The sequence below is a fragment of the Poecilia latipinna genome, unplaced genomic scaffold (genome assembly GCF_001443285.1).
Source record: "Poecilia latipinna isolate Pla-1442-1.1 unplaced genomic scaffold, P_latipinna-1.0 Scaffold2118, whole genome shotgun sequence".
Classification (NCBI taxonomy): Eukaryota; Metazoa; Chordata; class Actinopteri; order Cyprinodontiformes; family Poeciliidae; genus Poecilia; species Poecilia latipinna.
In genome coordinates this window covers 26,728-46,617 of record NW_015114734.1, presented here as the reverse complement: position 1 = coordinate 46,617, position 19,890 = coordinate 26,728, and the positions used below count along the sequence as shown (strand labels likewise).

General features: G+C 37.8%; 2 protein-coding genes across 7 annotated transcripts; both read left to right on the top strand.

The window, feature by feature from the left end:
- The first annotated feature begins 1,321 nt into the window (after positions 1-1,321).
- hp1bp3 (heterochromatin protein 1, binding protein 3) lies at positions 1,322-9,937 on the top strand. Of its 4 annotated transcripts, none has more exons than XM_015017247.1 (13): positions 1,322-1,439; positions 1,859-1,939; positions 2,292-2,451; positions 3,642-3,710; positions 3,820-3,976; positions 4,062-4,205; positions 5,043-5,102; positions 5,854-5,993; positions 6,463-6,553; positions 6,691-6,850; positions 8,052-8,163; positions 8,245-8,397; positions 8,504-9,937. In XM_015017247.1, exons 2-13 carry the CDS (start codon positions 1,873-1,875, stop codon positions 9,078-9,080), a joined length of 1,890 nt encoding a protein of 629 aa, XP_014872733.1. In that variant the 5' UTR covers positions 1,322-1,439; positions 1,859-1,872; the 3' UTR covers positions 9,081-9,937. The 4 variants fall into 4 exon arrangements, with proteins under 4 accessions (XP_014872733.1, XP_014872737.1, XP_014872736.1 ...); XM_015017250.1 differs by lacking the exon at positions 1,322-1,439 and adding an exon at positions 1,609-1,763; XM_015017248.1 differs by lacking the exon at positions 1,322-1,439 and adding an exon at positions 1,609-1,781.
- Positions 9,938-11,868: 1,931 nt separating this feature from the next.
- On the top strand, positions 11,869-18,638 carry sh2d5 (SH2 domain containing 5). 3 transcript variants are annotated; one of them, XM_015017255.1, is made up of 10 exons: positions 11,869-12,056; positions 12,455-12,510; positions 12,584-12,664; positions 12,735-12,809; positions 13,015-13,161; positions 15,398-15,598; positions 15,873-16,056; positions 16,370-16,475; positions 16,569-16,728; positions 17,816-18,638. In XM_015017255.1, exons 2-10 carry the CDS (start codon positions 12,460-12,462, stop codon positions 18,005-18,007), a joined length of 1,197 nt encoding a protein of 398 aa, XP_014872741.1. In that variant the 5' UTR covers positions 11,869-12,056; positions 12,455-12,459; the 3' UTR covers positions 18,008-18,638. The 3 variants fall into 3 exon arrangements, with proteins under 3 accessions (XP_014872741.1, XP_014872739.1, XP_014872740.1); XM_015017253.1 differs by having other exon boundaries at positions 12,418-12,510; XM_015017254.1 differs by having other exon boundaries at positions 12,366-12,510.
- Positions 18,639-19,890: the final 1,252 nt, after the last annotated feature.

Here is a 19,890-nt window from a genome sequence, read left to right as displayed (position 1 = left end):
CTTATTAATAAACATCCGGGAAAAAACGGTTTTAAATAATATAGACTTCCAAACAATGTTCTCACAAATCAGTAGGTGATTTTTTTTTTTTTAAATAGAAATGTTTCATACACATTTTTAAAACTCTCACTATGTCCTGACAGTAGAATTTGACCCTCCTCTTGGCTCTGATTGGTTGTTTCTTACTGGGAGCAGTGCGTTTCTGCAAATGGCAGTAGGACCACAGGAAGGAGGCAGGGGAGCTCAATTATTTTTCACAGATTATCTGTGTTGTTTTCTACTTTGAGGACATAGTGGCAGTTCTAACAAATTTGTGAAAAAACTTTTTTATATATAAAAATTACCTAATACAGCTTTAAGTGTTTTTAGGTTGACAAAAAATCTAACATTTTAACATTTTGAGAACAGTGGTTTTCACTTGGTCTCCAACAGAAAATTGTCTTGTTCTACATGTATTGATATGAAAGCTCTCGGTTTAATGGTTCCATGTTGCAGTTATTACCTGTGAGCATGGTGAAATAAGGATCATGCGAGATTCCAGATACAAGCGACAGAAATGAGTTTCTGCTGTAGGTGACTGGGCTAAGACTTGAACATAGGGTGGGGATCTCTGAGTAAAGTTTTTACTCTTCTACATCAAAAGTGGTTCACTGATAAAATCAGAACCCGGTTCTCTGAAAAAGATGGTTACCAAGAGAGTCTTTCTGGGAAATAAGTTAGAAAAGAATGATTTCTTAATTTTATTGTCCAAAAGAAATTGTGACAGACCACTAGGGATGTTTGGATTTTAAAAATATGCTTGTTTTTGCAACGACTGCTTTCAGTCTGGAAGTTGTAAAATATTTCAGTGGACTTTATTTGTTTTAAGTCATTTGACACTGACCTATTAATGACTCCAACTGAATAAGAGATGGAATAATTCATATTTGTCGTCTTCAATTCAAATACAAAAAACACTATATTCACCCCCAAAGGGAAATTAAAAATTATTGCCAAAAATTGTTGCAGTAAAAATCTCAAGCATCGCTAGTATATTGCTTGTGTTGGGCACCAAGCAGTCTGGTCACCAGGTAAGAAACGTTCAAAGACCTTGAAAAAGCCCAGGCAAAAACCACATCAAAACACTGTTAAACTGTGTGGAAAATGCTCTGATTATTATTTTTTTTCTGCAGCTAAACTGTCATATTAAAACCGTATTTCTGGCTGTACGTGATTATTAGAAAAAAAACGGCAGTTTATTATTTTTTTCTTTTTATTATTTCAGCCATAAAAGCACTTTTTTTGTTGTTGTTATGATTTGAATCTTCTGACGTGCCGCGTGACAGCGCACGTCATGAGCGGTCCGAGTGGGGCGGGGCTCGTTAACGGAGAAATCGAAATAAAGGATCCTGCAGAAATCTCACCTGAAGCTATATCACTTGTCAGCAGAGCAGTGAAAGGTAAGCTTGCTTTGCGCTGCAATACATTTTTTGCTGAACATTAATTTGCATCGATTTTATGCTCGGAAAAGCCGCTGCTTGTGGAGTTTTTGCTCCGTGCAGCTGAAATGAATTTTATGTGCCTTGTGCGACGCCATTACTGTGCTCCCAACCCCACGGACAAAATGGCGAATGTGGCGAAAAAAATAATAAAAATCTTGCAGCTCATTGTTGGGAGCGGACAGGATGGGTTTGTGTAAAGCTGGCGGATATGAGGGGTTGTTGACGCGGAATTGGAAGGGGGTCGTGCTTTTCGCAAGAGGCGAATTGCACCTCTAGTTTCAGGTGGAGGAAATGAATGAAGTGGGTTTGACTCGTTGGAAGCACGCAGATAAACAAATGTTCATGCTCATGCATATGGCTTCTCCTTTTTCGTTCAGAATAATCGTCTGTGATGCCGATTCGCCGAGCAGCCGCAACTCCAACCCAGGAGAAGGCTCCCTCTGCGGCTGCAGAGAAAGGTGAGGCCGGGGTCGGACATCCCTCTTCCCCTCCCTTCCCCAATCCGTGGACCCCTGAGTAGCACCACCCACGCATATTTCACTAAGATCGCGGCCCACACTACTCCGTTTCAGGATTTATTATCTTAACTTCAACATGGTGCTATTATTCACTATTTACATTTTTCTTTACAGTCTATAACATTCACATTAACAGTATTTCACCAAATGGAATAACCCCTTTTGAACCCCCCTTTTTTTTTTTTAGTTTTTTTTGTTCAACGTCTTGTATACATTTCAGTTAGTTTATATTACTGCAAAAAATATAGATTTGCTGTGACTTCATTGTTCTATTTGTTTTTTGACTTCAAAGAACAAGAGGCGTCATCTGAAGAGTCGCCCCCTGCTGATAAGGAGCAGGCTGCATCTTCAGCTGCCCCAGCAGAGGGGGAGGCATCGGGCGACGGAGAGACCGCGGAGAAGGCAGAAGACGGACCCCTGGAGACAAAGGAGGAAACTGGAGACGGGAAAGAGTGAGTTACGGCCTAGACCCGGGTTGCAAGTGAAAACCCTGCGATATTTCACTTTGATAGCACTTTTATCTTCTTGAATTATCCTTACCTCTGCTGGATGACAGCTGACTGCTCACATGGTTGCAGTGTCCCATTCCTAAAAGATGTGAGGTCCTGTCACAGCCACAACAATTTCCCTGCACTAGATTAGTCAAACTGACGGATGTGCTCACAGTCTTGGAGGAGTCCAGGAGGAGAAGACGATGTCCTTTTTCTTTGGTTTGTTTTCTTTGGACAGGAAGTGTCTGCCCACTAGGGTTTGTCAATGCACAGTTCAATGCAACAAAAGTTTATTTTTGGAGCAGCATCAATCTGCGTCCTTGTGATTTTTCTCTTTTGGTTTTTTTATTTTATTTTTTCAAGTAGAACAGATTATTCTGCGTTTTACAAGTTGGCAGGTCTGCAGTCTCAGCCCAAATGCTTGACTGTCTGCCTTATTGTAAAGTTTAAAATATTTTTAATTGGAACAACAAAACCACTAAGTGGAACTTTGAAAAACAAGCTGATGTACAATGTGCTGAAACTAAGCCTTGTTATCCATTAGGACACTCCTGTTTTTAAATATATTTATTTATTTGGCAGAAACAATGTACATTAACTTTGCTGTAAATGCATCAGAATGAGCCAACGGGCTGTTTTTCATCCAATGTCCCTGGGCAAATGGAAAAGTTTCTCACTAAAAACAAACAAAGGGTTATAAAATGATATAAAACAGTTCAAATTGAACTTAACTTTAAAGTGCACAGAGGATAGCGTTAGCTTTACAATAAGATTTAGCAGTGATTACTTGCACCTGGACACCTGTAATATTTCAAACATCTTTAACTCTTTACAGCCATGCTACCCATTAAAAAAAAAAAAAAAGTAAAGTGCAAATTTTATGGAAACTTTACAACAATTAACTCTTGGAAATATTAGCTGTAATTTTGTTTAATTCATAAACTGTTAGGTGAAGGCACTTGGGTAATATTTGATGAGCTCTTTTTGTAAACTTTACCCTCTTCCTCCTCCTCCTCTTCTCCCAGACTTCAATAAGTAATTCTGCATCTATCAGCTCTTGGATTGGTGGCATTTCAGCTCAAATTACCGTTGTGGTCATTGAGACCGATGTTCTGAAACTTAATTTTGTCTCTCTTGCCGGTGACAAACAGACATAATGTGAAATGCCAGGACTGCGCGGCTGGACAGTGCTCAACACACTGCTATGTTCTCCTTCTAAGGTGAGGATGTGATAAGGATAAGGGTGGTAACGATCACAGTGAAATATCGCTTGAACCGCACTGACCCCGACCCCCTTCACTGAACTTGTGTTGCTCCTTCTGGTGGCAGGATGAAAGATGGCGTCAAGCATAAGAAATCCAAATCCAAGAAGGTGAAACGGACAATTCCTGCATGGGCTAGCGTCACCACACACAAAAAAATCCCCGTGTCCAACTTTGCAGGCACGCAGAACAAAGTGGAAAACGTCCTTGTCGAAGCTATAGGGGTGTGTACCAACTCTGAGCTCATCTTGGTCTTGGTCGTCTCTTGGCAACGTTTGTTTCCTTCAATGCTTTTTGTTTCCCTTGCAGTCCTCCAATGACAGGTCTGGGATGTCCTTCCAATCCGTCATGAAATATATGTTGAAAAAATACCCAGGGATGGAGTTTCACAAGAAGAAGACTCTAATCAAGAAATCAATGAAGAAACACTTGGAAAAGGGCACCATCAAACAGGTAGCATGTTTTTAAACTTCTCCTACAGCGCTTTTGAAAAGGGTTGTGCCCTTTTGTAGATTGGTGTATTTTTTATTTATTTTATCAAACTGATTTGATGTCGGACAAAAATAACTTCAATAAAAAATGTAATTTTTATATTATTTAATTTGCTAAGGGGCAGCGCTATCCAAACCTACCTGTCACTGTGTGAAACAGGTAATTACCCCCTCGACCCCCAATTAACCTCTAAATCAAATCATGAGTAAACCTTTAGTTTAGTTTCACTTGTCATATTTCAATCTTCATATCTTCCAGATCTGTAAAATCAATAGAACCTACTTTTATCAGGAAATGGGTTAAAAGATCTCAAAAAGTATCACAAAAATAAAGTCTTGAAAAGCTTATGCTAAAGGTGTTTTTTACACTTCACCAAGAACTATTAAAGGAAACAAAAGAAAGACATTTGAAGAAGACGCTGATCACAACTTCTTCACGAAATGTAAACAAAAATGGAGTGGCATGAGATGTTTGTTTTTAAGACAAACATCTTTTTTGTCTTTGGCAAAAGAACACGACTCATTTCTCCAGGTAGCACTAGACTTATTTATGTTTGGTTGCACCCTTGCTTTATGTGGTAGGGGTGCAAATACTACAACGCTGTATTAATGTTAAAATGAGTTTAGGTGTTTCATGCAATTATGTGTCAACTTTCTGTCCATCCTTACAGTCTTCACTTATTTAGATTAAGCCTCTAATTTGTTGCAAATATTTATTTTTAATTCTATTGTGGTTGACCTTGGGCTAACTGTCACAGGCTTATAAATAAATCCTCATTGCGTTTTTCCTGTCTCACAGCTGAAGGGTAAAGGCCTTTCAGGAACCTTCGCCATTGGAAAAGCGCCTCCCCAATCTAAGGTGTGTTACTGTAGAAGCCTCCTTTTAAAGCTGGACTGTTTCTTTGGAATAAACTGTGCTGTCTCACAAGTTCTCTAAACAATTTTTTTTTTTGTGCCTATTTTGGTCCACATTAAAGTCAGATTTGTTCATGTTTATATTTAGCTGTTAGAGAATGAAAAGTTCCCACACTCTGGTCCAAGTAAAGCTTCTAGGTGACCTTAAAACTTCAATGTGGCAGCAGATGACAAGAAGCTTTAAGTATTGCAGCAGAATGTTGGTGTGACTTAGTAACTCTTATGGTGCTTTCCTGATTTGAAAAAATACATTTAAAGTGTTTTTTGTTGTTTGTTTTGCATCAATAATCTCATCTTAATTTTATGGCATGAGATCTCATAAAATTTAAACTGTTGATATATTCAACAATGTATCACGATATCTCTTTTGTAAAGTATCATCCAGTTACTGTTATACTGTTGTGGTATACCAATAATTTCTTTAAGCCTTACTACATCTTGTAGTTATGCTGATAACATGTAGTATTAATTAGTCAACAAAATGGTGGCTGGTCAAAGCTGGGTACTGACTGCAGAGTCTTTAAAACACAATTTGTGAAACATTTTTAATTTGTTTAGAGGGAAGAAAAATATTTGTGTGACTTAGTTACTCAAAATTGACTCTCGTCAACTTCTTGTCAGTACATGGTGTATGGTCTCGTCTTGCACTGACCTGCGGTCAGATCTAATTCTGCTCTGCCTCACAATGTTTCTAGAAAGGCGTTCCGAAACAGGAGAATCTGGGAGACGCCCTTCCTCTCATCATCACTCGGCTCTGTGAGCCCAAAGAGGCCTCTTATAATCTGATCAAGAAATATCTGGAGCAGCACTTCCCCAACTTCAACATTGAAAACAGGTGTGACAGGGATCCCTCAGGGTGCTCAGCTCTCCTTAACCTTTGCTTTCCACATTGTCCAGTATAAGCCACATATTACAATTATTACAAATCTCCTTTTCAAAGGAAATTAAGATTGGTAAATTGTGGTTACAGGGATCTCGAACTCTGTTCGTGCAGACACTGTCCTGCAAACTTTAGTTTATGGATGCATCCTAGCTCCAAAACTCCTGAATATCTTTGAAACATAAACATGTCTTATAGAGTAACATTATTACTCAGCTACATTTCCATTTTTGCCCATGAAAGACCTAAATATTGTCACACGTTGCATAAATCAGGCTGTTGCTATAATTGATTCAATATATCAAACTCTTGATGAACCAAATCCTCATTAATCACACTATTAAAGCTAATGGAATAATTGGGGAGATGGGAATTTAGTATAAGAATTGTCCTTTGATGAGTTGAATTAATGTTTTTGTCTAAGGCCTGATCTACTGAAGACAGCCCTGGTAAGGGCGGTAGAGAAAGGACACCTGGAGCAAATCACAGGGACGGGAGCGAGAGGAACCTTCCAGGTAAACCTCCAAATACTCCTCTAACCTCACCACGTTAGTATTTTCCAAAGGAAACTATTTATTGAAAAAATGTTGTTCTATTATGCAAATGTTGTCAAAGTTATTTGTTCATGTCTCCTGTATTGTTTCCTTTCCAGCTGAAGCGAGCTGCCAAAGAGTCTCAGCTGAAAGGCAGCACGTTGGAAGATGCCATCACAGTTGCGATCACAGCTATGAATGAGCCCAAGACCTGCAGCACTACATCCCTGCGCAAATATCTCGTAGACTCCAACAAGGACGTCAAGGAGAACCTGCTGGGTAAGTTCCCCTCTCTCCATGTTCACAGTCCTCAGCAGGACGCACTGCTGGCCTAACTTATAAAGGATTACATGCTTAAATATTTTCACTATTGGTATGGATACTAAACCTAAAGGATTCTTAGAGTAAATCCCTGCATAGATGAGGGTGAACTTAAACCAAACATGTATTTCAACATCAGTCAAATGCATTACACCAACCAAAGAGGATTTCTTCATGCATTCAAGGAAGACCACTGCTTCACAAACTTTATTACTTAAAGCTTTCATAAAGTCTCAGCATGTTCAGGCATGTGTACAGGTGCTGATTGGCTGATCAGCCTCAAAACATGCAGAGCCAGTTTTAATCTGAAGAAATCCATTGTAAAGTGAGCATTGTGAGACTTCCTTATAAGTCTTCACTCCTTTTCTTTTTTTTTTTAAATTGCATTGTGTCACACAAAATCTTGCTTTAGTGGACAATAAACTTAGTTCCAGCTTTGGTTGGAACTTAAAGGCAACCTATTATGTAAAATTTACATTTTACATGATTTTGTACTTCCATTTGGTTTTCTACTGCTTCTGAATACAAAGTGTTAAAAACAATAAATAAGCAGCTGTTTTTTTATGTTTTATGGTGTCTGAAAAAAAACCTTTGGAATGCAACATCGCTATTAACAGGCACAGCCTGTTGCCAAGCAACCTGAGCAAACCCCTGTCCAGTACTTAGCAACCCAAGCTGAGCTCCAGGACGTTTGGTCAGCTGGTTTCACCTCTGTATGTGCTGGAAAAGGCCAGTGCTTTGTTTGTTGACTTGCCATTCCAAAACCACTTGCTGCATTTTTGTTGGTTGTGCAGAAGATCCAACTTCTGCTTTTCAAAGATGTATGGTTGTATAATTGCACAACCATTTGCAGCCATTTTTGCATGCAAGTGTAAACGGTGAGTATGGTGGTGTGGCCAGCAGCAGCTTATTGAGACATAAAGTGACAAGAGGCCCTGAAAAGGCTCATTCGGAAAGGACTTCAAAAAGGGCAAAATTGACTAAACTAAATTCTAAAAATGACTTTGTGAAAACAAAATGTAATGAACATGTCTGGCTGGTTCTGTGGGCTATACAAAACTTGTTCTTGGAAGCATAATTGTAGGTCACCTTTAAAATAAATTTGCAAACTACCTAAAGAGACGTATGTCGTCACTAAAATGGGAACTCTCTTCTTCAGTGGCCAGTTTGAGGAGGACTCTGACCAAGTGTAAAGTTCTGGGCTGGATGGAGCAGATAACTGGTCACGGTTTCACAGGGACTTATCAGCTCTCATTTCCATTTTATCCAAGGTAAACCACAATTTAAAAAATATAAAATAATCAATTATATTAATGTATTGAGGCATAGATTTTTTTTTTTTTTTGTCATAGCCCTACCACTCTGTATCCAGACAAGTTTAAAGACGTTCCAAAAAAACCAGTCAAGCGGAAGCGGCTTACAGATTCTTCAGATGAAGAAGATGAGGAGGAGGAAGAGGAATCTGAGGAAGAAGAGTCGGAAGATGAGGCTCCAATTCGTAAGAGGTAAATATAAGCCAGAATTTATTTTATTTTTTTTTAATGTTTTTTCTTTTTTCATAGTAAGCTTACATTTTTTGTTGCAGCATCTAACTCTTGAAATCACTCTTAGGACACATAATAAGAGGCCTCCACCTAAGGCTCGGCGCCCTCCGCCAGCCAAGAAACCCCGCAGTGTCAGTAAGCCGAAGGCTGGAGGTAAAGGTCGAGCACTTGCAAAGAAGTCGCCTGCCAAGAAACCTGTGAGATCGGGAAGGAACCCATCTAAAAAGGAAACTGTATCAACGCCTAAAGCAACACCTGTGAAGAAAGGGGCTCCTTCAAGAAAGTCTAAAACACCAGCTGTTAAAAAGCTAAGCAAAAAAGGCTCCAGGAAACCCCCATCCAGAGAGTCATCCCCGGAAGAGCCCAAAGTTGAAAAGGCGACGACAAAAAGTGGTTCCAGGCGGGTAAAAACCGAGGAGTCCTACCCCGAGGAGCCGAAAGTTCTAAAGGAGACGACGAAAAGCGGATCGAAGCGATCTAAAGCTGAAGAGCCGTCCCCCAAGGAGCCCGCGCCCAAAAAGCAGGCGGCCAGAGGTGGGTCCAAAAAAAAGGCACAACCATCGCCTCCCGAGAAGGCTGACCTCAAACCCCCCCCAAAAAGCAGCAAACAGTCCGCTCGAAAGTCCAAGAGAGGAAGATACTGAACCCATGAGCGCCTTCCAGAAACTGGGCTGTGCTGAACAGTCTGCAGCTTTGTTTCAATGCTCTCTCTATTTTACCATTCTCTGTTTTAGAGGGCTGTAGTTTTAACGTTCATTTTGTTTTGTTTTTTACTGTAGAGTAAGAACATTATCTTAACAGTTACGTTACCCGTGCATTGAGGGTGTGTTGAAGTCCTTTTTTTATTCATGATGTGTAGAACAGCTTGGTTAGTCTTGCCGTTAAAGCTGCCAGTTTGGAAAAGCATAGCAAAATTCACCATACTGTAACTAGAACCATGTCTTGACTTCTGTTTTTATGTGTTCATCCACTCAGTGCTGGTGGCTCACATTCCTGATCCCAACAAAAGAGAGTTCAGTGTTCTTTCGAAGGCGGAAGTGTCGGATTTATTTTTTTAATTATTATTATTAAGAGGTTAAAGACCTTAGAGTGTCAGTGTTGCTGCTCTATAAAAGAGAGAAATTTAGTCTGTTGTCCAGTGTCTTAAGACTCCAATCCTGTACAGTGTGGCCAGTACAGGATTGGAGTCTGAAATCTTATCCATATTTGTAATCTTTATACTTTTGGGAACGTTTCATGTTCAACCAGCTGCCCTGTTGAAGATTTTAAATGAAGAAAAAAGCACTTAATATTGAAATCACAATTAAATTAATATGTCTGTATGTAAAATCAAGCATATACATTGGTTTTAATAGCGTCACAGCTGTTATTTAGTTCCAAATTATAATAAATTTGTGTTGTAAGAAATGGAGGATACCAGCTCACACATACCCTGCATGCATGTATTCCCTGTGTTATCCTTTTTTTCCCTGAGTCATTAATAAAATGGCTATATTTGTAATCTGTTTGGTTCTTTTTGTAAGCCACCATAGCTGCTTGGATCTTATTTGCTCTCTGGGTGTCTTTGAGCAGAAAAGATAATCAATCTGTCCCCAGATTTGTGACCCACATTTTCAGACTAACTGTTATTTTCCATGATTTTTGCTGAATCTTACTTATTTCACTTTATTTTTTTAATTTAACCTTGCATTCAACTCAATATTACCTTTTAAGTGCAATAAGCCACATTTAAATAATGTAACCTTATTCTAAAGACATGTCTTTTAGCACTAGCAAGAAATGTCCTTATTCATTAAATCATAAACTTTCAAAATCTCCAGTGTCCAAATTTAGTTGAAGGCAAACTATTTTTTTATTATTAATACTTTTAAATGAGAGTAAAGCAGTCCAACGTTGTGACTTAAGTCCTGTGTATTGATTGACTTGCACATAATCAAAACAGTTTTGACAGGCCAGTTCAAGCAATTCCTTGTGCCTGGAATCACTTCAGGTTTGGATGAATGTGGAGGACTGTGTCAGGAAGGGCATCTGACATAAAACCTAAGCCAAGTTAAATATGCAAATCACAAACATGGAGTGGTGAACCCTGAAGGAAAAAGTAGAGAGAAAAAACATCGAGGAATCCGTTATGGCATCGTTCTCGTTCTGTAATTATAAAATAAAGTTGGTTTGTATCAGAAATTGGATCTTGGTGTAGCATTTTAAGATTATCTTTGAATTGAAAATGAAAAGATATATTCATTCATTAGAAATGGTGATAAATTCTGTTTATCCCTGTTAATTGTGATTATTTGTTCACATAAGATTTATAAAGCATATAGTGAGTGACACCCTCTACAAAATGAGGTAAACCACAAAAGCTCATAAAGAAACCACTTAGCTGCACCCAAACATATTCATGGAAGGTTGAATGGAAGGAAAAACTGCTAAAGAAAATGGTGTAGCAGAAGTCTGGGAACAAACCCATAGTTACTTCTGCTACATCTGTCGCAGTTTCTTGTCAAGCCACTCCTGAACCATTGTCAAAAACATCTTACCTAGACTAAGGAGACAATGACTCAACTGTTAAACTGGTTCAAAGTCCCATTTTCAGATAAGGGTAAAATTTGCATTTCATTATTAAGGCGAGGAAAACTGGAGAGGCAGGGTCCAGGTTTCCACAGTTAATGATTATTGGGCAGCAATGACTTCTGGCTGTGGTCCACCGCGTTTCATTAAGTCCAAAACCAGAGCAACTGTCTGCCGCGACATTTTACAAGGCAAAGAGGAAGATGAGTGACACCACACCAAATCGATGGCATAAAAATGATTTCCAGTCGGCATTGTCTGTATTTAACAGCATGTGTAAATGATGTGATTGAAGACAGAGGCATGCCTATGATGTGTCCATGCAGCTCAGAAGCTGCGATCCTGACTGAGTCATAATAATGTATAACTAAAATAAACACTTGAAATATGTATGTCTGTGATTATGCTTTTTAAAATAACTGCAAAATTACTTACCGTTTCGACGATAATGTAATTTTTAGAGATGCACCTGAAATCCCACAAACATACAGAGGCCAGAACATTATGACTCTGTATTAAGAGGGGACTTTTGCCACTTGGGTGCGCTCCTGTTCTTAAGAATTTAGGCGAATGTAAATGTAAAAATAAAAAAAAGAACAACAACAAGTCTCACACTACAACAATATGAAGAGCTTTGTTCATTGTTCATTTGCTTTGCTAGTAGTTTCGGTGTTTGTTTTGAACTTCATGGTAATTTAGCCAAAACCCATCAGGACAGAACTTTTGAGGAGGACTTGCTTGAATGTTTTCATTGAACTCCCGAGTTTCGTGTTGAGCAAGAAGCAGGAATGTGTGAGGAGCTGCCTGGGAAAGAATTTCTGGGAAGAAACAGCTGGAGGGCGGGGGTTTGACTCAAACTGTTGTCTTCCGCTGTCTTCCATATTTTGAGAGAAAAAAAGGTTCATTTTCACCTTCCTCCACACAGCCACGCCTCGAACTAACTGCACACCTGAGTCGCCGAGCAGCAGCAGGTAAAGGAGAAGCGGTGTGTCTGCTGTCACAACCAGGTAGATAGAAGACGAAGATTGACATTGAGGTTCTGACTCAGAAACGTAAGTATCTGTGATTTTAAGTTTTTTTCTTTTCGTTTTTCTTTTTCCTTTTGAGACCTGGCGGGCTGAAATTCAAGTCGAGACCTTTCAGTAAACTGAACGGAAATTGCTCAAGTTTACACGCCGCATTCTTGTGTTTTTCCTGGACATTTTGAGATGGACTTGGACAGTAATAACAAACAAAACATAAATTAAAGAGAAAAAAAAAGCAATCTGCAGTGATTAAAATTGTGCAAAAGAAGGCGGAGTGAGAGCAGTGATCCTTCGTTTAACCGTTAATTAAAACTAACAGTTTTTAGATCTCCAAAGGGGACACAATCCGGATTTTAACGTGCTAAGCATTTAACATCCTTTTGAACAGTTTTTCTAGGTGAGGTTTTTGTTGCTGGATAAAACAGGCAGCATGGAAGAGACCCCAACTACAGACGACGGCACAGTGACACGATCAGCAGAGGTATGAAAACTCATCACCTGTATATTGAAGTACATTTGCAGGTTTTCTTAAACTTGTCTTTTCTCTGGGAAAGTATGTTGGGTCGTTTCTTGTGGATGACTGCTGCTTGGATGATCAAATAAAGCAGCTGCACACACAGCTGAAGTACTTAAAGGTGAGCCCTTTGCTGAGATTTCAGTCATAGTTGTAAAAAGAAATCTAACGCAAATATTGTTGACAACCAGGCTTGCAAGAACAGCAGGCCGGTAACCTTGAAGTTCTCACTCAAAGGGGTGAAAATTTATGATGAGGATGAAATGGTAAGTGTATTTTTTTGTTGTTGTTAAAAACATCCAGTTTATCAACCTGCTTCAGCTTCTTTCAATCACAGCTGATTTTTAAAATAAGTCTTGACTTGATTTTATTGCGTAACTATCACAACCTGCATTGTTTCAAATGTGGTTTCAAACAAATGACCTTTATGTTTCTGTTTGTCTGACTCTTTGATGTCTTCCTGGTCCAAAGACCCTCCTAATGGCTCATGCTTTGCGAAGAGTCTCTCTGTCCACCGCCCGCCCAATTGATGGCCAGTTTGCCTTCGTCTCCCATAACCCAGGCAGCACCTACGCTCAACTTTACTGCCATGTCTTTAAGGCAAGACATGCCCGAGCGGTAAGGAATCCCTTCAGAGCCAGCTATTGAAAACAAAGAAACTATTGGGATAATAAAATGTTGCTCTGTGAATTTTCTGACTGAAAAACTGTGTAAATGTGCTTTGGGAACTTTTATTACAGAAATGATGACATTTAAACTTGATTTTTCTAAAACGTTATACATGATATAGAAGTTTAAACTACGTTACTGCATACACTTTCCAGCATTTTGAATAACAAACAAAGAAAACTAGAAATCACAAACAAATGTATTTGATCCCAACAGGACACTCAAGTAACTTTGGGGGGGGGGGAAATCAGGTTCTATGACTAACATGAGACGGAGCATGTAGACTAACCATGTGCGTGTCATATGATAACCTATGATAATGTTCTTTTACATAGAGAATAATTACGCAGAGGCATAACCTGTAATTTTGGAAAGAACGTTATGTTACCCTCAAGGCGAAACATCAGAGGATCAGTTATTTCAACAGAAAAGGCTACATTTGAAAAAGAAGTTTATAAAAAAAAAAGAAAAGATATTTCAAAATGAGAAGGATCTTAAAAAAAATCGTGCAAAATTTGACATTTAGAAAGAATGGACATACAGTTGAAACCAGATATTTATACACACTGTATGAAAAGATACACAGCCTTTTTCCCTTCCTTTGTTTGACATAACCAGCCTTAATCATACCATTTTAGGTCAGCTAGGATTACCAAAACTATTTGAGAGTTTATATACAGTTAGCTTACTATGCTGCTAAACATTCTGGGAAAGCCTTGTGCTTGATTATGGCTTTGTAAGCTTCTGGAATTCAGTTCACAATATTTGAGTAAATTGGAGCAACTCCTTTGGATGTATTTTAAGACGATGTCTGAAACACCATTTTTCCTGGTGTGAGATCACAGAGAAATTAGATAAGATATCAGGAAGATAACTGTGGCTCGCCACAAAGCCTGGTTCATCCTCGGGTGCAAATTCCAAATGATTTACGTTGATCCGTTCAAACAGTTTTATCCAAGTATAAACAATGGTTTTATCCAATGGTATGATGTCTAGCCATCATACCTTTAAGGAGGAAATGGGTTCTGTGTTAAAGAGATGTCTGTGTTTTAGTGAAAGTGCCGCAGTCGCATAAGTTGGGTATACAACACTGACTAAAACATCACTCAGAGAGGAAGAAGCCAGTAATAAAAAAAAATTATAGAGCCAGGTAAGAGTTTGCAAATTTGGAAACATTTCCTGTGGTATAATGAATCTAAAATTTAAGTATTTGAAAAAGAGGGAAGTTTGAAAGACTGAGTGAACCTTTCCAAATGTGATGCACATGAGTGTCAGCATCATGTGCACCTCACAAAATGAATCAAATCATGAAAAAAATAACATCTCAAGACATCATCGAAATGGTGAATGACTGAATGTTCTGCCACATTAGTTACAAATTGGTTTAAGGATGGAAAAATGATTATTTTAGAATTACAATCAGTACTTTTATTAAAAACGATCTACCATACTAAGACAAGAATCTTTAAAATAAAGTTCCATGACCACTGCTGCCTGCCTTTGGAAGATTTGCTTCAGTTTAAAGCCAAAAAATAACAGCAGCACTGGGCATTATAGAAAAAGTTGCTGTACTATTTTGTAGTCTGTAGTTTCTTCCAGTTTATATGAAAGATCATGCCCTCCTCTTGCAAAAAATATGTACATAAATTGGTTTGACTAAAATAAATATTTTTTTAAGATCGGGTTGGCATCAAAACACCAAAAAAGTATCCTGTTAACCTTCTTAACAGAATGATTAGAAATTGTTTAGATATTAGCATGGCAGTATATCAAGATATGTTAATAGCTTTATTGTGGTAATATAAAGTGATTTATTGAAGAACCAGGTAATTAATATTTTTGTGGTGTGCAGTTCCTTGAGAGAACCTGCTACATTTGGATCCTGAAACTGTATCAGACTAACTCATGAGTTTATTATTGCCTTCAATGATCCTGACAGAACAAAATTGGAGAGCAAATTAAACTCATGCACTGTCTGCTAACTAGAACTAACTTCTTGTACTTACTTTCTTCAGATGCTTCAAAAGTCCTGTTTATGGCTTTACATAAAACTACTTTCTCCCCACTCTCCCTCCAGGTTAATTTCAGGAGTTTAGAAATTCTGCAAAATGGTGTTGAAATCTATTTACAAGTTATAAGCTGGAGAACCAAATTTTAAATTTTCTCTCTACCTTATTTCTCACAGGCCCAGTTCTTGAATTTGCTGCTCTGCCGATGTTTCCAATTGTTTTATTTGGAGAAACATCCAGAAGAGGCAGAAGAAAGCTCCACTGGGTCATTGCCTCGGCGTAACCCCTCACTGCTCAACCACGGCTTCCCTCTTAGCGTCAGTGCCCTAGTTTCCTTTAGAAGAGCCCCTTTTCGAGGACTGTGGTTAAGCGCAAAGGTTTGGAACCTCAACGTTTCCATCTACTAAACATTTAATTAAATTGTGAAACGATTGTTTGCACAATACATTACTTTTGACAGATTTGTGCATTGTTTGACACATTGTTTCCAAAGATCTAAAATTGCTTGAAATTCTATTTACTTTTAATTAAATAAAGCTTGGCTATATACAACCCACAAGGTTAAAACAACAAATGACATCCTGGTTAAGGTGTGAAAAAAATGTACACCACATGCACTAGATGACCTTTTTTGATTTGTTTTTAATTTAGAAATCTAAGAAGTCGTCCTATGACCCTCCTGACAGCCAAGATGACGTTTTTTCCTCCTCCTCACCCTCACTGACGCGGAAGAAAGTCATCCGCGCTAAAGGACTACATTCTGGAGCTTACCGCTCCTTCACTTTCACGCCACTCAAACAGCGCAGCGTTCACGAGCATCTAAGTGTGTCACAAGGTGGGCCAAGAGTTCACAGAGCGCTATCAAGAGTCAAAGAAATGATTAGGTAAAGCAGACTGTTCGGTGTTATGTGCAGGGCTGTTGCTCACTGTTGTGGTGTGGATGATGAGCTCACACATGGCTTAAACATTTCCTCAGTTTGTCACGGTTTGGTTTACGTTCACAACTGTTACTGTTAAGAACGGACACACACTGGCTGCCTTCCAACACTAACGATTCTCATGGAGTGTCTTTCTTTTCCCTCCCTTGGGATAAAGGGAAATTTAAATTGATTACACATTTTGTTCTTGTATACTCTTTTCTGAAACAGGAAAGGGTCAAGACAAAGTGCCAGTGAGGAGATCCCGGGCTCCAAGTTTAGCCGAAACAGAGGAAGCATTGGCTCAGGCTGTGTGGAGCTGGGCTGGTCTTGCAACGTAAGTATATCAAAGTTCTTTTAGTATCTTGCTTTCACAGTTCCTTTGTGTTTGTAATGCATCAGAGTTTTTTTTTTCTCTCTGCGGTTGCAGTGACAGCAGCTACTCCCTCCTTGCAGATGATGTCATGGGATCATACCTTCTGTGCCCTCATCCTAAAAAACCTAAAAGTGGTTCCCTTATCGTTCGCTTTCCCTCCGGCCTGACCACCCACCTTATAGAAAACACTCGTAAAGGGAAGTTCATGCTGGAGGTAATCATCATAACACGTGATCACTATGCTTGTTTGCCAACAAAAAGTACACAGTTATGCAGTGCTAAACTATTGATAAATTTGTATAATTCCATAATGGGTACAGTGCCATGAAAAAGGATTTTATCCCTCATAGAGTTTTGCTATTGATGGTTTTTCATCACTCTTATGTTTCAGATTAACAAGCAGTTTTTAATATCAGAAAAATATAACCTAGGTAAACACAAAACTAGTTTTTAAAATAATAATAATGTAATTTATTCAGGAAAAAAATCCAAACTAACTGGGCTGTATGTAGGGAAAAAATAACTCGCCAATTCTGACAGAAACAACTATTGTTAGCTTGTAAAGACTGGCTTTATTTGGTGGTTTTAGATCTCAGAAATTTTAACCATTCCAAAACTTTCATTTAATTAAAATTTTTCTGTTCACCTATAACAGAGTGGAACTCTTTGAAGAAGACATTATCCCATTTTCCCTTTGGATTTTCTGTTGTAGTTAAGTTTTAATTGTTATTGGGGGTTTACTGGTATGTTTTGGCACAATTTCCATACGGTTCTGGAACAGGATTTCAGTTCTGCCAAGTCTCAACAATAACCCATAGCAACTTCTTGATTTTGTTCCTTACAACTAAAAACTTTAGTTGTAGATTTGCTGCTGTGCTTCATATCACTGTCTTGTTGCATGACCCAGTTTTAGCTGCCAAACAGCTGGCCACAAATTTGACTTTAGATTACTCTAAGTTACAGAGGAGACGGCGGTCAATAAATCGCTGCATGGTGCCCAGTAATGTTGGCAAAAAACAACCCTAACCCCATGACCCACCCACTGTGCTTAAACGTTTATGTTGTAATACTGTTTAATGTTAATTGACCACGGTGCCATCTATTATTTCCCAAATATTTCAGTTTTAAAGATCCAAAAGAATAACCTATAAAATGTCATGTGTAGTTCCTCATCTGAGAACTGTAATTTATATATATATATAAATTACATATATATATATAAAGTTGTCAAATGTTTAAAATAAATATTAAGAACAACATTGTCTAATTTTAGTTGTGATTTTTGTTTTTCTTTGTGGCAGAAATGCAGGAGAGAATTTCATTCCCTCGGCGAACTCATTGAATACTACTCGGTGACCCCGGATGAGCTGCCTTGTCAACTGTGCTGTGCACGTGTGAACCACTGTTATGAGTGGGAAGAAAATGCCAACACACATCAAGCTGCAAAACCACGTAAAAGCTCAACCAAAGCCAGAGTTAAAAGTTCTCACTAAAAGGGAAAGGCAAACCTTGAGGAATTAGCTGCCAAGATGAGATGATTCAAAATAAGAGAATCTTTCTTTTGCACATTTTTTTTTTTTTTTTCTTTTTAGCATTTTCACATGGTATATTATGTATGTTTCACTCTTTAAAACACAGTGCCCCAATTATCAGTGTTGGCACATGTCTATGCTTTTGTATGCGCCAGATTCCATCAGGGCAGCTTATTTGTCAAAGATAATGTTGAGTGCTTGCAGCTTTTATGTAAAGTAAGTTTTTAAAGTATTTTTACATACCTGTAAGGCGTTTGACGGTTAAATGTTTTTAGATATACCCCTTTTAAGTGTGGATTTTATGACTGGGTCTTACCTTTTCCTTACCCCCCCCCCCCCCAATCTTCTTAAGATGTTACCTCACTACATGACCATGTTTTACTCTGATTGTCCTTATATCACTCTGTGTTTAAGAGATTGTAATATGATATTGCACTTTATTGCCAGTCCATCATATTGTGTGTAGTTTAATGTAACAAAGTTTAGAGCACATCCATCATTTCTGATTAGTTATTTCTATGTCAGCATACATTTTTTATCTCCATTTTACAATAAATAATGGACCCTCCTTTTAGTCCACATCTCGGTAAAATATGTGTGCTATCATTTATGGCTCCACTTTTAGCCTTGAATTGCATGAATTAAATGCAACATTTTACTCAACATTGGATTATAATTCAATGTTGCATTATCTTTTTTAATGTTTGATTAAAAAAAAAAGCACTGGGTTACATTTACAACAGTAAAATAAGACAGCTTAATTTTTTTTGATGCCGTAAAGAAGTTTTTTGGATTTTTTTCTCTCTGAGAAGCAAATTATAAAATAATAGTCATTTTGATCTCTTGTTTCAATGTGTATAAATACTTCAGATTAAGCTAAATCTTCAAAAGATCAATGAGTTTTTCATTAATGCTAATTTGTGAGCATTGCTGCCAAATTATTAAGTTAGATATGTTTCCAACAGTGAGTCTCTTGATTTGCATTGTGGTATTTGCTGCACATCCCCTCAAATCAGTTCCTATTTGTTTATTTGCAACTTAGATTGACATTTGAAATTTCCCACAAATTACATGAAACCAGAATAGTCGGATTTTAATTTATTCATAATTCTAATAGTTTACTTTCTCTAAGCATTTGGAGTAAGTGATTCACTTCCTCCAAACTGTTTGAATTGAAACTGAAAATTGAAATTCCTTTTAGAAATTACTTATAAGGTTTCTTTAAAAACATACAAACTCATGGTCCATTTTTTATTCATGGTTTTTGTCATTAGTTGTACAAATCTGTTACGCAGTGATGAACTTGATCAACCAAAAACAATTTCAGCTAAGTGATTCACTTTCTCAAATTGCTGCAAAGGCTGGAATATCAGTTATGACAATATCCCCACAAACTGGTAGAAATTATTTTCGTGATTAATATGCTTGGTATTAAACAGCTTCTCAAATGATCTTAAATTACCCCAGATGTTTTTCTTAATGTAATATTTTTCATGAAAAACCTACATAGGTCAAATTATTATTTTTTTTACGTGTAGGGTTTCTGAAATTTGTACCACACATTATCACACCAAAAACAACCAACAAATAGCTGAGCTTCAATTTTGTTTTAAAAAGAAATCAAGGCAAAAATCATTTCTAATTAACTATCTAATTGCCTTTTAGCAATTCCGGTGAAAGAAGAAAAGGAACATTGAGAGAACGTCTAAGATTTCTAAAAAAAAAAAAAAAAAAAATTAAAGTTATGAAATGAATTTTAAAGTATTGTTAGGCTCCTTGAAGTAAAAAAAAAAAAAAAAAAAAAAAAAAACTGGGAATTTACGGGTTTTTTTCTTTTTGTTTTT

Bases quoted from the DNA above. Each gene is read 5' to 3' on its own strand.
- hp1bp3 (XM_015017247.1), top strand. From the start codon at position 1,873: ATGCCGATTCGCCGAGCAGCCGCAACTCCAACCCAGGAGAAGGCTCCC. The intron at 4,206-5,042 runs GTAGCATGTTTT...CCTGTCTCACAG, and splicing joins AAAAGGGCACCATCAAACAG to CTGAAGGGTAAAGGCCTTTC. The intron at 8,164-8,244 runs GTAAACCACAAT...TTTTTGTCATAG, and splicing joins TCATTTCCATTTTATCCAAG to CCCTACCACTCTGTATCCAG.
- sh2d5 (XM_015017255.1), top strand. From the start codon at position 12,460: ATGGAAGAGACCCCAACTACAGACGACGGCACAGTGACACGATCAGCA. The intron at 13,162-15,397 runs GTAAGGAATCCC...TATTTCTCACAG, and splicing joins AGGCAAGACATGCCCGAGCG to GCCCAGTTCTTGAATTTGCT. The intron at 15,599-15,872 runs GTTTGGAACCTC...TTTTTAATTTAG, and splicing joins GACTGTGGTTAAGCGCAAAG to AAATCTAAGAAGTCGTCCTA.